Source organism: Lolium rigidum, chromosome 1 (genome assembly GCF_022539505.1).
Source record: "Lolium rigidum isolate FL_2022 chromosome 1, APGP_CSIRO_Lrig_0.1, whole genome shotgun sequence".
Lineage (NCBI taxonomy): Eukaryota > Viridiplantae > Streptophyta > Magnoliopsida > Poales > Poaceae > Lolium > Lolium rigidum.
This window is the reverse complement of record NC_061508.1, coordinates 121517848-121539170: the sequence shown is the minus strand read 5'-3', so window position 1 is coordinate 121539170 and position 21323 is coordinate 121517848. Positions and strand designations below refer to the sequence as shown.

The window sequence follows — 21323 nt, the reverse complement described above, 5'->3', positions numbered from 1 at the left end:
AAGATATCTAATTGCAGCATGATCAGTATGAATTGTAACTTTTGAATCAACAATATAAGATCTAAACTTGTCACAAGCCAAGACTACAACTAATAATTATTTTTCAGTTGTAGCATAATTTCTTTGAGCAGCATCAAGAGTTTTGCTAGCATAATGAATAACATTTAATTTCTTATCTACTCGCTGTCCAAGAACAGCACCTACAACAAAATCACTAGCATCACACATAATTTCAAAAGGTAAATTCCAATCAGGAGGTTCAACTATAGGAGCAGTTGTTAAGACTTTCTTTAGAGTTTCAAAAGCTTCCTTACAATCATCATCAAAAACAAAAGGTACATCTTTTTGAAGAAGATTAGTAAGAGGCTTTGAAATCTTAGAAAAGTCTTTAATAAATCTCCTATAAAATCCATCATGACCAAGAACACTACGAATACCTTTAACATCCCTAGGATAGGGCATCTTCTCAATTGCTTCAACTTTAGCTCTATCAACTTCAATACCTCTCTCAGAAATTTTATGTCCCAATACAATTCCTTCATTAACCATAAAGTGGCACTTCTCCCAATTAAGAACAAGGTTAGTTTCTTCACATCTCTGCAATACTTTATCAAGGTTTCACAAGCAGTTATCAAAAGAATTCCCATAGACAGAAAAATCGTCCATGAATACCTCTACAATATTCTCACAAAAGCCATGAAAAATAGCAGACATGCATCTTTGAAAAGTAGCAGGAGCATTACATAAACCAAAAGGCATACACCTATAAGCATAAGTTCCATAGGGACAAGTGAAAGTGGTTTTCTATTGATCTTTAGTTTTAACAGCAATTTGTGAAAACCCAGAATAACCATCAAGAAAGCAAAAATGAGTATTTTTAGACAACCTTTCTAACATTTGATCAATAAAAGGTAAAGGGTAATGATCTTTCTTAGTAACTTTATTAACTTTTCGATAATCAATGCACATTCTATACCCTACAACTACTCTTTGAGGGATGAGCTCATCATTATCATTAGGCACAACAGTCATTCCTCCTTTCTTAGGAACACAATGCACAGGACTAACCCATCTACTATCAACAATAGGATATATAATACCAGCTTCAAGAAGTTTTAATACCTCATTCCTTACCACATCCTTCATCTTCAGAATTAGACGGCGCTGATGTTCAACAACAGGTTTTGCATCATCTTCCATATTGATAGCATGTTGGCAAATAGAGGGAGAAATCCCCTTCAAGTCATCAAGAGTGTAGCCAATAGCTCCTCGGTGTTTCTTCAATATTTCCAATAACCATTCTTCCTCAATATCTGAAAGCTTAGAACTAATAATAACAAGATATATTTTCTTATCATCAATATGAGCATACTTAAGATTATCAGGCAATGGTTTTAAATCAAAAACAGGATCTTCCTTTGGTGGTGGTGTTGTACCTAAATCTTCAACCGACAAGTCATGTTTAAGAATAGGTTGACGAAGGAAAATTTCATCAAGCTCATTTCTTTCTTCCCTAAAGACTTCACTCTCACTATCCTCTAAATGTTGCTGCAAAGGATTATTAGGAGCAAGAGCAATAGACGCACACTTGTTCAACTCTAAAATCATTATTAGGCAAATCAGCTTTATAAGGAGTTTTGGCAAATTTAGAGAAATTAAACTCATAAGATTCACCAACAAATTTAGTCATAATTTTTTCCTTCTTGTAATCTATAACAGCTCCACAAGTATTTAGGAAAGGTCTACCAAAAATAATAGGACAATACTTACTAGCAGCAGAACCAAGTACCAAAAAGTCAGCAGCATATTTAATCTTACCACATAGAACTTCCACATCTCGAACAATACCAATTGGAGAGATAGTTTCTCTATTAGCTAGCCGAATAACAACATCAATATCTTCAAGTTCACAAGAACCAATTTCATGCATGATCTCCATATAAAGCTCATAAGGAATGGCACTAATACTTGCACCAATGTCACATAAACCATAATAACAATGATCACCAATTCTAACAGAGAGCATAGGAACACTGGCTTTCCTAGACTTATTAGGATGCGAAACAATGTTAGAAGCATCTTCACAGAAAATAATATGACCATATTCTACATTTTCAGTCACGAGATCTTTAATTATTGCAACAGCAGTTCAACCTTTATTTGTTCTTCAGGTTCTATAGGTTTCTTTGCACTTTTATTAACCGCACTAGATATAACAGAGTACTCCTTCATTTTAGCAGGGAAAGGAGTTTTTCAATATAAGCTTCAGGAAGAATATGATCAACAGTTTCAATTATAGCACATTTATTTATAGATGAATCAGTTTTATCTTTACATGGTTCATGATACTTATCAAAATTCTTCCTAGGCAATTCAAAGTGAGAGGCAAAAGCTTTATAAAAGTTTGCAACGACTTGAGAATCAAGACCATAAGTAGCACTCATATTACGAAATTCATCAGTATCCATAAAAACTTCAATGCATTTATAATCATAGTTTATACCGACTCTCTATCTTTGTCGTTCTCCCATCCTTCAGTATTCTCCTGGATCCGATCAAGAAGGTCCCTTTTAAACTCTTCTTTGTTGCGTGTAAATGATCCAGAACAAGAAGTATCCAGCAAAGTCTTATCTTGAAAAGACAATCTTGCATAGAAATTATAAATAATAATATTACCAGGAAGCTCATGAATGGGGCATTTGAGCATTAAAGACTTCAATCTCCCCCATGTTTGGGCAATACTCTCTCCATCATGAGGCCAGAAATTATATATGCGGTTCCGATCTTTGTGAATTTCACTTGGAGGATAGAATTTGGAATAAAATAAAGGCACAATGTCCTCCCAATCAAGAGAATCCCTATTCTTCAGACAATTTATACCAGTGCGCTGCTTTACCGGACAACGATATAGAGAATAGTTTCTTCCTAACTTCATCCATAGCAATACTCGCACATTTGAATAACCCGCATAATTCATGTAAAAACGATAAATGATCACCGGGATGGACGGTTCCATCCCCTTCATAGCGGTTATCCACAACACGTTCAATAATTTTCATAGGTATTTTGTATGGAACCTCTTTCTCACCTGGTGCCTCATCCACTACCTTTGCAGTAATAGTAGATTTTCCAAAGAGGAATTCAAGAGAAGATCCCTCCATAATGAATTATAGCAGCAAGGCGGAAATAAAAACAACACGTACAGTAAAGGTTTCCCTTACCAATTCCACTTACCAATAGTGCTTTACTCCCCGGCAACGGCGCCAGAAAATAGTCTTGATGACCCACAAGTATAGGGGGTGTATCGCAGTACTTTCGATAAATAATAGTGTCGAACCCAACGAGTAGCAGAAGGTATTGACAAGCAGTTTCGATGAAGGATTCACTGTAAATGCTCAAAGACAAGTATTTAGGGGGTTTTAGTATAGCAGATGAATAAAGTACAAGTAAATAAAGTGCGAGAGAAATAATTGCAGCGAGTGGCCCAATCCTTTTTAGCACAAAGGACAAGCCGGTTTGTTTACTTATAATGACCAAACGTTCTTGAGGACACACGGGAATTTAGTCTAGTGCTTTCGCTTCATATAGCTGATTAATCTTCATTGTTTTGATAAGTGTTGTGTGGGTGAACCTATGCTAATGCACCGCCCTTTCTAGGACTAATACATACTTGTGATTATACCCCTTGCAAGCATTCGCAAATACAAGAAAGTAATTAAGATAAATCTAACCACGACCTTAAACTGCGAGATCCTCGCTATCCCTCCCGCATCGATATACCAACGGGGGTTTAGGTTTCTGTCACTCCGGCAACCCCGCAATTAGCAAACGAATACAAGATGTATTCCCCTAGGCCCATAAATGGTGAAGTATCATGTAGTCGATGTTCACATGACACCACTAGAAGAATAACACCACAACTTAAATATCATAACATTAAATACTAGCCAACATAATTCACTACTAACATTTAGACTTCACCCATGTCCTCAAGAACTAAACGAACTACTCACGAGACATCATATGGAACATGATCAGAGGTGATATGATGGTGAATAACAATCTGAACATAAACCTTGGTCCAATGGTTTCACTCAATAGCATCAATAACAAGTAGAAATCAACACCGGGAGAGTTTCCCCTATCAAACAATCAAGATCTAACCCTAATTGTTACAACGGTGACGAGGTGCAGCGGTGGAGATGGCGGTGATGATGATGGAGACGATGGTGATGATGATGGAGATGATGTCCAGCTTGATGACGATGACGATGGCGTCGATTTCCCCCTCCGGGAGGGAATTTCCCCGGCAGATTTCAGCCTGCCGGAGAGCTCTTTTCTCTCTGGTGTTTTCCGCCCCGCGAGGCGGGCTGTGACTCTTCGCGACTATCCTCTGGAGCTTAGGTTTTCGGGACGAAGATGTACGCGAAGGAGAGGAGGCCAGAGGGGGCTGTGGGCCCCCTCCTCACAAGGCGGCGCGGCCAAGGCCTGGCCCGTGCCGGCCTATGAGGTGGGCCCATGGCGGCCCTCCTCGGCTCCCCCTTCTGGCTTCCTTCGTCTTCTGGAAAAATAGGATTTTTCATATAATTTCCGTCAACTGTTGATCTTCCGAAATATTGCATTCTGACGGTGCTTTTTCCAGCAGAATCCTGACTCCGGTGCGCGATCCTCCAATAATCATGAAACATGCAAAATAGATGAAATAACATAAGTATCATCCCCAAATATGAAATATATTAATGAATAACAGCAAATTATGATATAAAATAGTGATGCAAAATGGACGTATCAGGGAGGAGGGCCGGCTTGAATATATAGTCTAGGTTACCGCCGGTGCACCTAATACGGCGGTGTGCCGGGGGTTATTTTTTATATTTTTACCAAAATATAAAAGCTCAAAAAAGTCTTGCTTCTATTTTGAATTTGGCGAATCCATTTTTTTCTCCAAGCGACCATAGGTGGTTGAATTCAGATAAGAAGTTTGGCGTAGATAGATTTTGATATAAAAAAAGCTTTTCATCGGAGGTTGTATGCAACCAGAAATCCCGTTTTACCGAAACATGATGCTATTTTGCGTAATATATCAAAATTCATGTTTTTAAATTTTCGTTAAAACTAGATGGCATAATACATGGGCATCTCAGAGGATTTAATTTTTGTAAATTTCTATCATATTCTTTTCTTTGTTTCAAAACTGGAAAAGACATTGGGGGAGGGGGGGGGGGTGGAGAGGAAAATCTGTGACCGGCGGGGCGCCGGGGGTAAGGGGTGCTCCATGGTTTGATCTGGCCCGGACCACATCTAACTTTATCCCCGACGCACTAAATTTTTGCCGCGCCGACGATATTGGGTCATCACCGACACAGTCGAAACATGGTGCGCCGGTAGTATTTACCACCGGCGCGGTCAAAATATGGTGCACCGGCAGTAGCGCTGGCAGCTATAGGCCTTTTCCTAGTAGTGATGGCGACCTCTCCTTCAACCACGAGTGTTATGTCTAGTGTCGATGCCGCCTAAAGCGTCGGGTCGGTACCTTCGCCAACTCCTCCTGCACAATATTTGTGATGGCCGGCGTGACGGGGATGGCGGTATACGTGATTTGTGCGACATCGATCAACCTCTCCAATCAGATCACCATCAAACTACACTCCGAGCTACAGCTCATGCTACAACAATGAAGATGATGTGCCGGCGCCCCTGATATGGCTGTGTGACGCACCTGTCGGCGCCTATTTAGGGGGCACCGGTGAAAATGTTCTGATACTTGAGAGTTCACCATCGGTTCATGTTAATTTTGACCTCTGTAAATTCATTGTCTCTGGATTCAGTTAAACGAGGCGACATCAAATTTGTAGGAAACTGAATGAAATAAACAAAATATACTGCTGGTAGGAGTAAAACAAGCAACCACCAAATCACGAAGTTTTACCTGAGATGGCAATCCCTGACATTGCCCGTAAACCCCAATGGCAGGCCCTTTACAAAGCCAGCTCACCTCACCCACACTATCCCTCACCTCATCACTGCACTGCGCCCACTCCCCTCACTCCCACGCAAACGCAGTGGCCACAATGCGCCGCCTCCACCTCGCCGCCGTCCTCCTCGTCTTCCTCCCCCTCGCCGTCTCGGCCGCCGGGACAAAGGAGGCGGCGAAGGCGCCCGCTGCGCCGCCAGCCCCGCCGAACATCACGGCGGCGATGGCCAAGGGCGGCTGCAAGGCGTTCGCGGCCCTGGTGGCGGCATCCCCGGACGCGCGCTCCACGTTCCAGTCGGCCGGCGACGGCGGCGTGACGGCGTTCTGCCCCAGCGACGACGCCGTCAGGTCGTTCATGCCCAGGTACAAGAACCTGACCGCCGACGCCAAGGCGTCGCTGCTCCTTTTCCACGCCGTGCCCGTGTACTACTCGCAGCGGAGCCTCAAGTCCAACAACGGCGTCATGAACACGCTCGCCACCGACGGGTCGGCCAACAACTTCAACTTCACGGTGCAGAACGAGGGGGAGCAGGTGACCATCAAGACGGACGCCTCCGACCACGCCGCGCGGCTCAAGTCCACGGTGTACGACAAGGACCCCATCGCCATCTACGCCCTGGACACGGTGCTCGAGCCGGTGGAGCTCTTCGAGCCAGCGGAGTCGCCTGCGCCGGCGCCGGCTCCCGCCCCTGTCGCGGACGCGCCCAAGGCTCCCAAGAAAACTCGTCACCGGCATGTGGCGGACGCGCCCGGGCCGGTCGTCGCCGCCGACGACACGTCGCCTGCGGACCAGAAGAAGAACTCCAAGAAGAGCGCGTCGCCCGCTGCCCCATGTCTACGGTGGCTCGCAACCTTGCCCGTCGCCGTGGCCATGGCCGCCGCCTTGGCCTAGCCGGCTAGCCGAGGGGCTTTTTCCTCCTTCGCGGTAGATCTGTACGGGAGGTGGTGGTGTGTCGGTGGCTTGTGTGCGTCTTTGTGTCGGTCAGTGCGTGTGCTCGTGCAGTGAAGTTTCTTCGTCGCCTTTTCTTACTCCATTGATGTATTTTTTAGAATTGAAAGTTGACGTGGTATAGTTTGGACCAGGGCCAGAGACCTAAAATTTTGTGTGTTTCAACGGGGTCTCGTTATTTATTTATTTTCGAGCAACGGTCTCATTATATTTTTTTGGAATGTAACAATGTTTGTTGAAGCTAGATTTGAACTTTGATGCTTTGTTCCAGCAGCAGCGTCTAGGTGTCGGTGGGTTTTGTGGTTAACGGCAGTAAAAGCAAGCATAGATCCAGAGAACCGTATATGCTAGGTTCGACCTGTATGTGTACGTAGCAGAAGACGATCTCAGGACCACAAAAGACCACTCCCAGATTCAAGTCATTCAACCCAACATCTTCCCGTGTCCGAAGAGAGCACTTTGTCCTGTTTTTTCACAGTGTAATGTGTCATCGTGTTAAGTTTGTACTAGCCGTTCCATAATGTATGTGTACTCGACCATATAACTTGGACATGGTATACTAGTAAATCAGTTTAAAAGGCACAAAATAATGCCGAAATAGGTTATCCATAACATCTGTTTTACTCTTCTTTTGTATTTTCTTCTTTTATTTTACTCCTTCCTCGCCACATCAGCAAGTTGTTTTAGTTTAAAAACATTTTATGTTTTGACGGAATAACCTATTTCGGCATTATTTTGTAAGCAATGCAAACTTCAGAATGGTCGAGCATGTCTTGTAGCAACCTTCTCACTACAAATAAAGAACATAGTAGTATAGGCTTACAGAATATAAAATAAAGCATAAAAACGGTTCAAAATGTAAAACAAAGAAAAAAACGTGAGGACGTAACCATGACCTTTACTTTGTCCCACATCCAATAGCATGGTGTAGACTGAAAACGCTAATAATAGAATCGATGCGTGTGGTCACAAACCAACCTATATGCGGCCATCCGTTGCAACGTGATTTCCTCATTTCTCCACTATATATAACCCCACATGCGCACCGCTGGCTCTAGTTCCCGCCTACGGCTCGTCACATATTGAAAAGTAACCCGTCACAAACAATGGCTCGACGTCTCGCGATTGCGATGCTTTTGCTGGTTGCCGTTGCGGCAACAACCCAATTCACCTACGCGGTGAAACTCCAGGCCGATGACGCCCCTGCTGCTGCCGAGGGGCCAGCCGATGCTCCTTCCACGGCCGAGGGACCCGACGGCCCGGCTTTCGTTGAAATGGTTATCAAGCATCCCTATCCAGCATCGAGTCTTGGCTCCAGAAGTGCCGATGGGCTCCCGGTTGACCCCACGCCGGATGGCCTCCCCGTTGACCCGACACCGGATGGCCTCCCGGTTGATCCTACTCCTGATGGGCAATCTCCCTAAGAAACGAGCTCTACCTTTTTTTAAAGTGCTTGTGTGGGGATGAGAGACAGAATTTCCCCGGTAGGTTTGTTTTGGTGTATGTCCATCTCAATAGAGCTGAAGATGTTGATGTCTGGAAATCAGGGAGATTTTATTTAGACAATTAATAGTCATCAAAATATCGCAGCTCATGATGTATTTATGTGGCAATTTTTTTTTAGAGAAAACCTCGGTATGGGCTAGTTGTTGCACCAAACTGTCAAACGCCTCATCAGTGTGTAACTCAGATAAACGCCTCTTGTCTTGGCCGAGTGTAACACGATCACTTCATAGTACTGTAGTACCTCCATTACTTGGCAAAAAAATGAAAAACCGCATGACTGTCTTCCCCGCAAAAGAAAGACTGCATAGTGCTCTGGATGGATTATTTTGCCGACAGAGATTTGTTGCACATGGGCACTAGTAATCTCGTTTTTTAAAAAGATCAAAAATTATATTTTCAAGTTTCAATTTTTTTTGAAATAAATTCACTTATAGTCAATGATATATTTCACAAACGTGCAAAATATCAATTTGAAATACTTTTTATTTTGAGCTACATAATAATGATAAAAATGTAGATCTATATTTTAAAATCTCCAAAATATATCAGATTTTGTCAATTCTGTCTAGCACAAAATAAAAAGAATTTTGGATTGAGATTTTGCATGATTGTGAGATTTATCACAATCTTTAAAATTATTTTCAGATTTTTTGATAACTTATAAAAATGTATTTTAGTTTTTTTAAAGTTGGGGAGAGCACCGAAGCTCGAGAGCCCAAAAACAGTTTCCGTTTATTTTGCCCCCAACAACGGACACCTACACAAAGCATCTGGGCCATTCAATCTCACACCGCACAAAATCCCACCGCTTTTCCACACAAAAAAAAATCCCCTCTTCTCTTCTCTCCTGCCGTCTCCCCCCCGTCCCCGATTCAAAAATTTCACCTCGGCCGCGCCTCCATGACCACCAAGCCCTAGCTCCGACCACTCCCACTGCTCGATTCCCCATGGAGACGTTGTTCATGCAGGTTTTCGAGCACCGGGACTGGGTGGAGGCACAGATGCGGCAGCAGGTCGCGTCCTCCTCAGACTCCATCGCCTGCTCCCTCATCGCCGCCGGCAGCCGGCCCCCGGCGTGGCTCTTGCCGCAGCCCGCCCCCGCCATAGTGGAGCAAGGTCCGTTTCTTATCTCCCCCGTGGTTGCAGTTGAGGTTCTGGTCTGGTTTGGTGTTTCTGAAGCTGATGGTTTGCCTCGGTTCCGCCGTGGTACACCCGTGTACGCGGAGCATCTGTTTCCGTTTCTTGGTTTCTTTATGTAGCGCTGTAGTAGTCCATTAGGGTCGCCTGTACTGAAAAAAAGCTGTGAAAAGTAGCGTCGCATTGAATTTGGGCTCACCAGTATAACTTGAGCTATCTGGGAGCCCAATTATGGCTTCGAAGCGATGTAATCAACTTTCAGAGGATGGGGGTGGTGACTAATTTCCATAATAAATTCACCCCTTTCAGTTCGGTGAAAATGTCATAATGTGAATGAATAGATGGATAGTGTGCAGACACCATGTTGACAGTTCCGTTGTTGGTATCTTCAGATTATTTTTGGACTTGGAGATTCTGAATTTCATCTACCATGGGGCCATTCCCAAACATTTAATAAAGTTAGCTGACAACAAAAAATGCGGCGAACACGTATGGGCATTGCCTTTCCTCTTATTACATAGGATAACCAGCCAGCTGGATGGTGCTTTACCTGAACATGATGGCATACGTAGTGATAAAATGGTGTTATGGTTTGTTTCTCATATGCGGTACGGATTTGAAGGTTTCAATTCGGGAATATGGGCAGTCCAAAATATCTCATGTGTGGTCACTTGTATATTTTCTCCTCTTTTTACTCATTTGTCTATCCCAGGATTTAGAAAACAAGAACTCAAGAAATGTTGAGATCGCCGCAAAACAAAATATTAGATGATGACCGTGGACACTCTCCTCAATCCCAGAAAAATACTATGTTGGAAGATGGTTGTCGGCATGACTCACATTCGCATGTATGTGGTGCATTCAACACATTCTCCTTGCAGTCTGCTGCTAATCTTGAGAAGCTGCTGCCCAACTCTGCCAACGATGAGCGCTTATATCAGAACATCATTCTTTTTCCAGGAACAATTAATCATAATGATTTCTGTAGCGCTAGTGCTTCTGATGCCTTTATATCTGCACTGAGTGACCCATTTCAGATGCAAACTTCATTGCCTAAACTATCTCCAGAATTTGTTAGGACAGCTACAACTGGGGATGCACACATGGGATCTTCTTCTCTGTCCACAGCAAATAAGAGTCTCCAAATAAAACCAGTATTAGATTCAGTCAGCTGCCATCTTAAACAATCTGGTCATGCTGAGTCAAAACTTTTGATTCAGACTGAAGCATATGGTGTTTCTGCAAGGAATAACATGGGTAAATGTGTGACATCAGCAGCTATGCGTGGGGCTTCATCTGAGGGTGCACAGATATTGCAAACTGCAGAAAGAAATAGTACACCATCAGCAAAGGAATGCTTAGATTCATCTTGTGAAAGAGTAGCCATGAACTGTCAATCAAGCTCTAGTGCATCGTTAGTTCCTCAATATTCTCAATCACATTATTTGGAAAATGGTCTCGATAAAGTGAGCAATTCTTCGCCTAATTACTCTAATACTTTCTCTGATGGCGATGCATGCTGCATAAGTAAGGTACATTTTTTTTCAAACATGTATTGCATTTTTCCTTCAAAATCATTTTTGTAATTGATTATTGCACTTGGAAACATGTGATGTTTACATAAATCAGATTTACTTGTACATTCACAGTTAAATTTGAAACTGTAAAATTGGATTTCAGCCATCTGATGTCAATATGCCATCTGAAATACTCTTACAATTTGGCTTTGTTATCTAGTTCATATGGTACTACAATATGGCATCTAGTTTCTTACTTGTATTTTGTTTCTTATCATGTGAAGTGTTTAGTTATAGGGAAACTTGTGAACTCTAACAAGCTGTGTTCTTTGTTTCCAGAAAATTTCTTGCTTTGCAAATCCTGACACAGATGTAAAAGTTGCAACCATAGAAGACAAAATACTTACCGGGATAGATTTTGTTGCATTTAGAAGTGGAGTGTTGAATACAGAAAATTATTCCATCACGGATTCTCCAACTACTGATCCAAGGTATGCTTTATATCAGAAGAATCACCATGCGAGCCTAGAATTCGATGAGAAAGGTATTGATGATGGACAGAAAGTATCTCATGGTTCTATTCCATGGCAAAATGTTGATATTTATGCTGACTATGATGAAACTGCGCAACAGTGTCAGAGCTTTAACATTCCTATTCCATCTAAGAATAAGAGTTCAACTGTCAAAGAAAGGGCATTTGTGGGACTTTCTGAATCTGAGAAGTTGATTCACTTGAGCTGCAATCTTTCCAGAAAGTATAAGATGGGCAGCAAGATGAAACCATTGTGTGGAAAATATGAGTCATTGGCAGCTAGGTTTGAGAAACTCGTGAGCCGGTGCTCAGTCGATTCTGTTGACACTAAATGGCATGATACAAGTTATGATATCAACAATTTGGGAATTCCTGGTGAATATAGTTTGGAATTCGATGATTCTCTTCTGATGTCCAATGTCCAAACTTATGGTTCAGCAAATGCTAATAGTGTTCAAGAGGATAGTAACATTCCTTTGACCCCATCAGCTCACAAGTATAGCCTGGAAAAGCTGTCACGAAGAACCGGATCTAGTTCGGAGTGTATGGGTTCTATACCAGAACGTGCATGCTTTCAAATTCATGAAGATAGTAATATTGCAGAAGAAAATGAGAACAAAGAGGTACTACCTCGATGTCCTGGTACAAATTATTTAACCCAAGATCTGACAGACAGAAAACCACTTGACAATCTTACTAGCTCCTGCCGAAGCAGAGAAAAAAAACCCTCTTTTCCCACAAGATATGTGGATGTAGGTAGGCCTTGTTTGACAACCCCAAAAGCTTACCGTATGGATCTTGATCGCCATTTGCATATCAGAACTGACCAAGCAATGAAGAACCCAAAGGAGAACCGTGCTTCTTCAATTAGGAAAGGAGAAGTGTCACAACCCCTCCATGACAGAGAAAGCAGGGCAGCACTTCTGAACAGAAAAAGTCCAAGACACAGAAGCAAGAAAAATCTTGGGAAAGGATGGAAACCATTTGTACCACTTGTAAAACAGAATCAACAATTTAGAACAGCATGTGGTAAGTCACATCTCTTTGTAGTTAGCCTTAGTTCAAATGTACGTTAATTCACTGCACTACTGTGATTTTTCAATCACTGCACTTCTCAGGGAAAGCTTTACCATGCTTTCACTTTTCACATATTGCTAATATTTCTGATCAGTTTTCTTAGCAAAACAGAACTTTTGACTTGCAGTAAAAGAAGATATTAGAGTGAAGGCACTTGAAGCAGCTGAAGCTGCAAAGCGTTGTCAAGAGAAGAAGCAAAATGAGAGAGTCGCGCGTAAAGCAGCGGCAGGACTAGAGTGTGAAAGACCAAAGCAAGCGGGGGAACAAAAACAAAAACAAGCCGGGCAGAAGAATAAAATAGGCACAGATGTTGCTACTAGGAAGAGGCGGAGGGGAGATGAAGAAAGTAAAGAAAATGGAAGAAAAAAGAAATGTACAGAAGGGGCACAGATACCAGAGCAGCAGGTGGATCGAATGCATGCTACACATGGCAAAAAAGATGGTTGCCGGAAGAATTATGTGAGTACACACTATAAGTTGTATTGGATTTTCAGATTGCATCAAATATATGTATTTGGTGTTCAATCTATTTAACCATGACAGGATGACAAAGAGCCAAGAAATGATTTAGTTGGAGGGCTCAAACACGAATTAGTACCTGGTGAAAGGACAGAATCTGTCCATAGATTTATGGCATCTGAAAGCAACAACCTTGCAAATGGGAGGTCTGAAAGTTCTACACTTCAGGTGCAGGAAAGCTTCTCAGATGCTGTTGATAAGATAATAACTATAAAAATCTTGTTTTGCGCCTGACTACCTGTGTACAGTAACCATGATCACTCACATTGAAGTTATTGACCTGGTTAATTGCTAATATATCAGACCCAAACTTTGAGCAGTTGTGCAAGCATGCTGTTTTAGAGTAGCTAGACACTTTCTGAATTGCATATATTTAGAAATGAACATAATTAAATGTAGTGTGAAACTATACTGTATGTTTTTTTGACCGGTTACTGTTAGGCAAACAGCCCCCGTCTTAGAACTTTATTAAAAAAGAAAGTATGTACAAACTATTTACAAACCGAACCTAAAAGCTGTGTAAACCAAGAAACCAGTACTTTACAGACTCAGAAGGCTTAGCTGAAAATTTATGCACATGAAGAAGCATGTCATGAGAGAAATTGCTGCGCCAAGCAGCAAAGGCTGGCCTCTCATTTCTGACTTTTTTTTTTGCATTCCTAAGCTTCCAGATATGCCAACAAGCAATGAAAACTATACCGTATGTTCCAAATATACTTATTAAAATGCAGCGTAATCCTTTTTTGCGAGAAAACACAAAGGACCTTTGTGTCTCATTTCAGATAGAGTTGTTTACAATCCTCCTAGGAGGTGGGTTACAGTATACAGATTTGGTGCAAATGGACGTCCCATGTTTGGGAATCTCGCAGACCCATGGCACCAGCCTGAGCCCAAAGCGTCACCTCCTCCTTGACCTTGGTCATCAGGTGGCTACTGGAGGGCTGTGCGCCTTTGAAAACGCAGTCATTCCGATGTTTCCATATCATTCAGAGCAGGAGCAATGCTGCAGTCCTGAGCCCCTTGCGAAGTGGTTTGGGCGTTGCATGCTTTGCATCGGCGAGTCAAGTGAAGATGGATTCGTCGTTGTCATTTGGCGTTCTGCAGGACTAGCGCAGCCAGGCCAGAGCATCATGCCGGATTTGCTTGGCAAAAGGGCATTCAATGAGCAGGTGGCGCATGGATCCGGGCACTTGGTCGCAGAGCAGGCATCGCGGGTGGTGCTGCAGGCCTCGTCGCACCAGCCAGTCAGCCGTCCGGCTAATATATCAGACCCAAACTTTGAGCAGTTGTACAAGCAGGCTGTTTTAGAGTAGCTAGACACTTTCTGAATTGTTATATTTAGAAATGTACATAACTAAATGCAGTGTGAAACCCCACAGATGTTCTGAATGTACATATCACTAGTTGAATGTCCGTGCGTTGCCACGGAATAAAATGTGTTTGATCAAGTACTATTTCTTTTCCTTGCTTCATTTATTCAGCGTGTCTTTAATCGCCCTCTCCTCAGGATACTTTTTTTTTACTAGAACCATCAGCCATATATACTTTGATAACTTGGAGAAACGCTCACCTACAACCATTAGTTACCTGCTTACAGCTGGGATAAAACTACAAGGAACTGCATTATGTGTTGCTTTGATTGGTTTCATTTGCCAGAATATTTTAGACATCATATTGGTTTCAGAATACCAGTTACATTTCTTCTGTGAATCTGTTGCAGTCCTATGTAATGTCTCCATGTAAAGATTCTGGTGAAGAGGACAGCGAGGACTTGGAGCATGAAGAGGAACTAAAGTGTAGAAGGAAATTGATTCCATCATGGTCTCGGTGAGTGTTCTAGTCTTGCATATAATTTTCTATGATGTGGGTGCTGTGTTTGTTGCCCACATGGCAAACCAGTAATAGCAGCAGTTTGGGATCAGCCTATCCATGCCATAGCAGCCTCATGTTTGGACATCCGTGTAGGCATATGATAAAGCATTGTTAGAGATAGAATGAGTCTTAAGAGAAGTATTTGTGTTGGATATGGTTGGGTCTTCCAAACTAGGAAGAGTCCAATTAAATTAGGAGTATGACATTGTGGTTCGGTCAGTAGTTCGTATTGTGATCCGGCTTGCGGATCAAGTTAGTCATCTATATAAGCACTTATATGTAATTCTAATCAACCAATAATGAACTAAGCCTCAGAGCGTCGCTAAGAAGATAGGCCCTGAAGCGGCTAGACAACGGTGAGTGTCCTACACCTGGTCTCTGGATCCTTACCCAGGCCGAACAATAACAAATTAACAAATTAACAATACTAGATACTAATCCTCTTCCTAAACTGGTGCCAGTAGTTTTTGGTCATGGTACATTGTATCAAACTTGTCATGGCCAGCAGTGTCCTGGTTCAAGTTATTTGCATCTGTTTTGCTTTTTTGATTTATTAAACATGGTGCAGATCTGCATAGATCTATGTTCCTTCTACTTGGCAATGCTCACCTCTGTAATCAAGCTGCAATTTGACATTGCTGACTGATATTGAGATTATTCAATCTTGCTAATATAACAAATAAAAGGTCAGGACCTGTTGCTACTCTATGTTTCATAATGATAGTTCTTGTTTTCTTTTGGCTGGACGATGTTTGGGTCTGCAACTTAATCGCAAGACAATCTACTTTTATTAGGATGTGTATCACATAATTGAAAACAAAGGATCTTGACTGCTGTTTGAATTCGGAATAATTGCATTAGAGGGCATGTTGCAACTTGGAAATCTCTGATTCCATCATAGAAAGTCGATTTAGATTCGGATGCGTATTGAATGAATGGATACTAAGATAGAAAGGGAAAACGCACATTTGATCTATGCTACTTTTATTAGTTTGGACCAATTAGAATAGTCTAAAAATGGAACCTTTTGTTAGTTTGGACAATTAATCATGTCTGAAAACGAGTACTAATTGCATAGTGGCCCATCTTTATTTTCAGCCAAGAAAACTTGGATAAAATCTTGCTATCCAATCAGTCTATGGACCCATCAGAAATTTTCGCACGCAATGGTTGTTTCAGTTTATCTGATGGTAAGCTCAGCCACACCATCTTCATTATGACTTATGATGACATCCTTTTTAGCTATTCTTGTGACTTCAGCTGTTTCCTATGATTTCTGCAGTTCTTGCACTCCATGTTCCTCAACGACTATTCAATTAGTTGGCTGTTTGAGAAGCTGAGAAAGTACTGAAGCTAACCTATTATCAGGGAGTAGATTACCCTAGATGAGCAATTCGAAGAGCCACGTTTCTGCATGTGCAACCTGTTTGCCCAATTATAAAGACCCGGGTGGATGTAGAAAGATCTTCCTAAATGATCTTCAGGTAATCAACAAAACAAGCTGTTGCATTTTGCGATGCCTAAAGGTAGGAAGGCCATCATTCAGAACACGTGAGTTGTGAATTCGCAACCTTGTTAGCACCCAGCACCATGTGATGTGTATTGAGTAAATATTCAAGAAATCACCATGCTTGGGGCAGCTCGTCGCAAATAGCACTGATTCTCGTAATCTCGTGTGATTTCGATTGGCTTGAGCTTACTAGGAAAATAGCCACGTTACGGAGGGCGGTGCTCTTGCTCTCTTCTTTCTCATCTTTTTTTTTCTAGAGCACCCCAAGGTCCCCAATGACGTACCACAATTTTATATAAGGTAGGAGTTGAATTACAAGATACTGAAGACCCGTGCTAACACGGATTGCAGTTTACACCCTCCCTACAAACACCTACCTGTTATCTCTTGCTAAAAAAATTACACACTCTCCTCCAGCTATGTTCCATAGATTAAGTTTGACCTTGATTCTGCCTGCAAGCACTGCAGCTAAGCATCGTTGTCGGGCATTGCCAAAGACACGACTGTTTTGTTGTTTCCAAAGCATCCAGCATGTAAATATTACCAATGTGTCAAAACCCTTTCTATCTGTAGTTCTCTACTCTGAATTCTGTTTCTTGTCTTGCACAACCAAGTCCTCAAGCTGATCTGAAACTACATGGGTGTGGGTGAAGTCACCAGTGTTTGCAGCGCTGAAACCCACATGCCAGCAGTGCACCGAGGCAAAGGCAGGATCAATCTTGGTTAACGACGGCACCTCCCTCTACTCCAGGTAAAGAATCGCCCATGCATGTACAGTTCTTTCAGTTCACGCGACCTCACAAAACCTAGAAATTAAGCTCAAAAGCCGATACGCTGTGGGGTTATTGACACATTCAGGTTCCCTCTCTGTTTCCTAGAAGAGCTACACCGCTAATCAACCATCCTAGATAGCCAGTTGAAGCTCCAGCAGCTGCTTACTGCACGGGGCAACCGGGGACGCTGACTCCCGGCGCCGTCGGGCAACGAGCCAACTCACAGTGGTCATCGACCTGCAGCCCCCACCAATTCACACCGTAGATGCCTCTCGACTGCAGCATGGCGTAGGACGCCATGCCCATGAACACCACGCCAGCATCCAGCGCAGCCGATAGCACGTAGTTGTGCCGCGCCCACCATGCCTTGTACCGCCGGTAGACGACGTGGTTGAAGGTGAGCCCGACGGCACCCCACATGAGGTAGTTCACGGACCGCGCCGACGGCATCACCGCTGTGGCGCTCACCAGCACGGGCATGTTGATGAGCCGGATCCACCCCCTTTCCGGGAAGGCCCGGGACAGCGCCCACACAGGCACCGGCGCCAGCGCACCGGCGAGGAAGAAGTAGTTCATCTTGGCGTAGCGGCCGAGGCGCCCGAAGATGCGCTGCGGGCCGACCACGCCCCAGATGACGGACGCGTTGTAGAAGACTTCGTCGCCAGGGCACGTCCACGGGCTCCCCGCCGGCAGCTTCGCCGGGTCGCAGATGTTGCTTACACTCTCAAGCAGCCACCACGATGTGCCGAAGTAGACCGACGAGGCCAGCACGGTCCCCACGAGCTGGACAGTGAACATGGACCGCGGCGGGATCTTCATGTAGTGGCCTAGCTTGAAGTCCATGAGGAACATGATGGCCTGGGACATGCTAATGTAGCCGTACGTCTTGAACACCACGTTCGCTAGCGGCCTGCCTGGGTACAGGTACCCGATGATGAGCTCGGTCACCACATTCACAGGTTGCTGATTGGTGGTGGCGGTGATGATGCCGACGGGGAGCGTGGAGAAGCAGGCTAGCCCGGCCGCCAGGAGCACGCCCCAGTAGGGGAGCTGCAGCTCCTGCCCAAACCCCTCGCAGCTGAATATAGAGAGGCCGAGCACCAGCACCAGCATCACAAGAAACCACCACTGTGGCACGACCGCGTAGTTCTTCTTCATCAGCCTCGTGTGTATGTCGCCGGCCTGCCCGCTCACCGTCGCCTTCGTCTGCCGCCATATCGATCTGTCGTTTTCCGATTTAATTGGAACAACAAATATGGCAGCGACCTTAATTCAACACAATAAATCGTTGCACAAACAAATGCACACCTGCCGTGGAAGAGGGCGACGTGGGACAGAGTAGCGGCCATCGCGGCGAAGCTGAGGCCGTAGTTGAAGGCGAAGAAGATGCTCAGGTTGATCTGCCCGGCGTCATCATACCCGGACTGGCTGAACTTGAAGGTGGCCGGGTCGAGCACCCGGCTCACGTCGTACCGGCTGCCGTTGGCCATGAACACGCTGGAAGAGATGATGGGGAAGCGTCTGGCGTCGTACGCGTTGCTCCAGTATGCCACGGGCAAGAGCACGTACACCACCAAAAAGAACCCCGCCATCACATTCATGATGGCGAACGCCGGCGTGGACAGTGGCGTGCCCAGGAAGCCGGCCACAGTGGCCCAGTCGAGGCCAAACGACCCGACGCCGAGCCCGTGCGTGCCTGAGCCGATCTGCTGCGCCGTCACAGAGTTCCTCCATACCAGGCACACCACGGAAATGCTGGAGATGGTCGGGAAGAGGTAGTTGGGAACGATGTAGTAGGCGAAGCTGGTGGCAAGGACGATGAGGAAGAACTGTAGCCTCGTGCTCCCTCCCTTGGGCCGCTTCTCCTTCTCGTGCAGCGCTCTGAAGAGCGAGACTTGTACCAGGTTCGACGGCCACCACATGTAGGGGGAGTCCACCAGGAACTTCCTGAAGAGCCCAGCCCAGCCATAACCCATCAGCTGCCCCAGCACATCAACAGTTCAACACACGTCAGTGCCAAATGAAATCCCAACTGAAATGCTCAAATTACAGAGAGAATTCAGAATGTTTAGCAACACCTGGGTTGTTTGAGTGAGGATCATGGCGGCGAGCGGGTGGATATCCCGGTGGTAGAAGGCCTTGACGATGGTGATAGCGCCGACGGCGTAAACATAGCTGGAGCCGCTGTTGGCAAAGATAGTGATGAGCACGTGCTCCTTGAGGTTGAACGGCCCTGGGTTGAGAGAGAAGGACCAACGGGTGCCCTTGATCCCGACGACCTTACGAGGGAGGCATGCAGCCATCAGCCTGCCGATCGGCAGGACCACGATCTGCACCGAGAGGGAGGATATGTAGAGAGGGTTCTGACGGTAACCGAAGAATTGGTTGCAGAAGGCTAGGAGCACGCACGAGATGAGCCCCAGAAACCATGTCCTGAACGTCAGCACGGGCAATGTCGGGTCGTCAGTGATCGGCACGGTGAGCCGAACCTCCTCGATTGGACAGTCGTCCACTTCATCTGCACAAGGTAATTCGCAGTGACAATAAGAAAATCAATCCACACGGGAAAGAGGAGAGGGAAGTTCAGGACTAAAAAGAATTAAATTCTTCTGTTTCGCTGGATTGCACAACGAATTGGTCAGATTTTTGTGAACAGCTAGCTAGGCACGAAAACTCACCTGGTATCTCATCTCTGGTGTCCGGCCCTGTATTCTGTATCTCCAAGTTGCTGAGCTCAAGTTGTGGTGGCTCCTCCATTGCACCGCTCTCTTTGCGAACCTCCCACCAAGATTATGTTCTTTTATAAGACGAATCACTTCCGGGCTGGTTCACACCCGTAATCGTGGAGCTGTTTGAGCGGCTATGGTGAATCCTAGTGCAATTAATGATCCTATTTGTCTGGTCCAGGTTAATATATGAGTGGATTTCGTACTAAATTTAATGGAGTTCTGTTGACAATCAATACAGTGATATACTCGCATTTATAGTAGTAGTAGTATATAATCTGTCTCCAGCTATTATAAAATAGTATAGTCTAAAATAAACAAGAAATTTTCGAGGTCTTTAAACTTTTCTTTTTTTCATGACATAATTTTGTACGTTTTTGAAGGCAGCCTAACAATAATAATAACATATAGTATATCATATCACATGCCTGTAAATACCAACAAAGTTTTTCTCATAATCATCTGTGGTGTCCGTCCCTGCATTCTGTATCTCCATGTTGCTAAACTCGAGCTGCGGAGGCTCCTGAATTGCAGCGCTATTCTCGACAATCTCATTCATTGTAGCTAGTAGTTCCTGCCAAATGACAGCAACGAGAAAATGACAATCTCGTCGTCTTATGTACAATGTGTGGATTGCACGTAACAGGCTGCTCACCCAACTAATCTCCCGCTTCCATAATTAGGGATGCAAAAGTGGGTCCCGCATAATCCCGCAAAGATCCATCTTCAGCTCAAGTTGTGCTACATGTCTGGATGCCAACTGCCGAGAAATTGAACGAATCGAAATCCGATTCGTCCCACTTGTCCTGCCGCTTGTGGCCCAATTTTGGTAATCTGGACCTCACACATGCGCGTCCACAACGAGCCACGGGTTAAATTGGCCTGTTGTTTGGTAGGTCGGGCTTCATCAGTTGGGCCGAAAAAGATTTTCTGTTTGTTTGTCTGCAGTCAACCTGAAGATGGAGATGAGATTAGTCATGTTTGGTACCATTTAAGCATGCCTAAGGTCACATCATCTCTACAACTGGTAGCCTTACCATGCTATCACCTCCCATCACACAGAAATCAGTTCATGACAGTTGCATACTAACGAAGCTAGCAGTTCACAAAATCAGCCCTAGCTAGCTAGTACGAATTGTAGTTCATAACACGATGCTCCCTAGCTATTACGAATGCCAGTTTATCATCACGGGGTAGTTCAACATACGGGGGTCAAATCGTGGTTCGAGAA

At 44.3% G+C, this 21323-nt stretch overlaps 4 protein-coding genes and 1 long non-coding RNA gene across 5 annotated transcripts; 4 read left to right on the top strand and 1 right to left on the bottom strand.

Moving 5' to 3' along the window:
- Positions 1 to 6071: 6071 nt before the first annotated feature.
- Positions 6072 to 6866, top strand: LOC124681386 (fasciclin-like arabinogalactan protein 1). Its single transcript, XM_047216314.1, has one exon. The coding sequence runs from the start codon at positions 6072 to 6074 to the stop codon at positions 6864 to 6866; it is 795 nt and encodes a 264-aa protein (XP_047072270.1).
- Positions 6867 to 9376: 2510 nt separating this feature from the next.
- LOC124651120 lies at positions 9377 to 12386 on the top strand. Its single transcript, XM_047190261.1, has 4 exons — positions 9377 to 9643; positions 10448 to 11098; positions 11423 to 12326; positions 12376 to 12386. The coding sequence occupies exons 1-4, from the start codon at positions 9377 to 9379 to the stop codon at positions 12384 to 12386; spliced, it is 1833 nt and encodes a 610-aa protein (XP_047046217.1).
- LOC124681379 lies at positions 12383 to 14839 on the top strand. Its single transcript, XM_047216303.1, has 4 exons — positions 12383 to 12644; positions 12820 to 13151; positions 13236 to 13412; positions 14738 to 14839. The coding sequence occupies exons 1-4, from the start codon at positions 12407 to 12409 to the stop codon at positions 14759 to 14761; spliced, it is 771 nt and encodes a 256-aa protein (XP_047072259.1). The 5' UTR covers positions 12383 to 12406; the 3' UTR covers positions 14762 to 14839.
- A 127-nt stretch (positions 14840 to 14966) lies between these two features.
- LOC124666468 lies at positions 14967 to 16446 on the top strand. The gene is made up of 3 exons (XR_006990908.1): positions 14967 to 15038; positions 16182 to 16273; positions 16366 to 16446. It is a non-coding gene; the product is annotated as an uncharacterized LOC124666468 (long non-coding RNA).
- An 899-nt stretch (positions 16447 to 17345) lies between these two features.
- Positions 17346 to 20633, bottom strand: LOC124666370 (oligopeptide transporter 1-like). Its single transcript, XM_047203735.1, has 4 exons — positions 20045 to 20633; positions 19445 to 19884; positions 18675 to 19345; positions 17346 to 18588 (listed from the first exon to the last, which is right to left on the bottom strand). Exons 1-4 carry the CDS (start codon positions 20121 to 20123, stop codon positions 17529 to 17531), a joined length of 2250 nt encoding a protein of 749 aa, XP_047059691.1. The 5' UTR covers positions 20124 to 20633; the 3' UTR covers positions 17346 to 17528.
- Positions 20634 to 21323: the final 690 nt, after the last annotated feature.

What these genes read in the sequence shown, in the direction of transcription:
- LOC124681386 (XM_047216314.1), top strand. Translation starts at nt 6,072, where the DNA reads ATGCGCCGCCTCCACCTCGCCGCCGTCCTCCTCGTCTTCCTCCCCCTC.
- LOC124651120 (XM_047190261.1), top strand. Translation starts at nt 9,377, where the DNA reads ATGGAGACGTTGTTCATGCAGGTTTTCGAGCACCGGGACTGGGTGGAG. An exon ending in GGTTCCGCCGTGGTACACCC is followed by an intron (nt 9,644 to 10,447) that starts GTGTACGCGGAG and finishes TTCTCCTTGCAG; the next exon opens with TCTGCTGCTAATCTTGAGAA. An exon ending in ATGCATGCTGCATAAGTAAG is followed by an intron (nt 11,099 to 11,422) that starts GTACATTTTTTT and finishes CTTTGTTTCCAG; the next exon opens with AAAATTTCTTGCTTTGCAAA.
- LOC124681379 (XM_047216303.1), top strand. Translation starts at nt 12,407, where the DNA reads ATGGATCTTGATCGCCATTTGCATATCAGAACTGACCAAGCAATGAAG. An exon ending in ACAATTTAGAACAGCATGTG is followed by an intron (nt 12,645 to 12,819) that starts GTAAGTCACATC and finishes TTTGACTTGCAG; the next exon opens with TAAAAGAAGATATTAGAGTG. An exon ending in TCTCAGATGCTGTTGATAAG is followed by an intron (nt 13,413 to 14,737) that starts ATAATAACTATA and finishes TTTTTTTACTAG; the next exon opens with AACCATCAGCCATATATACT.
- LOC124666370 (XM_047203735.1), bottom strand. Translation starts at nt 20,123, where the DNA reads ATGGAGGAGCCACCACAACTTGAGCTCAGCAACTTGGAGATACAGAAT. An exon ending in CACCAGAGATGAGATACCAG is followed by an intron (nt 19,885 to 20,044) that starts GTGAGTTTTCGT and finishes TACCTTGTGCAG; the next exon opens with ATGAAGTGGACGACTGTCCA. An exon ending in GTCGCCCTCTTCCACGGCAG is followed by an intron (nt 18,589 to 18,674) that starts GTGTGCATTTGT and finishes GGAAAACGACAG; the next exon opens with ATCGATATGGCGGCAGACGA.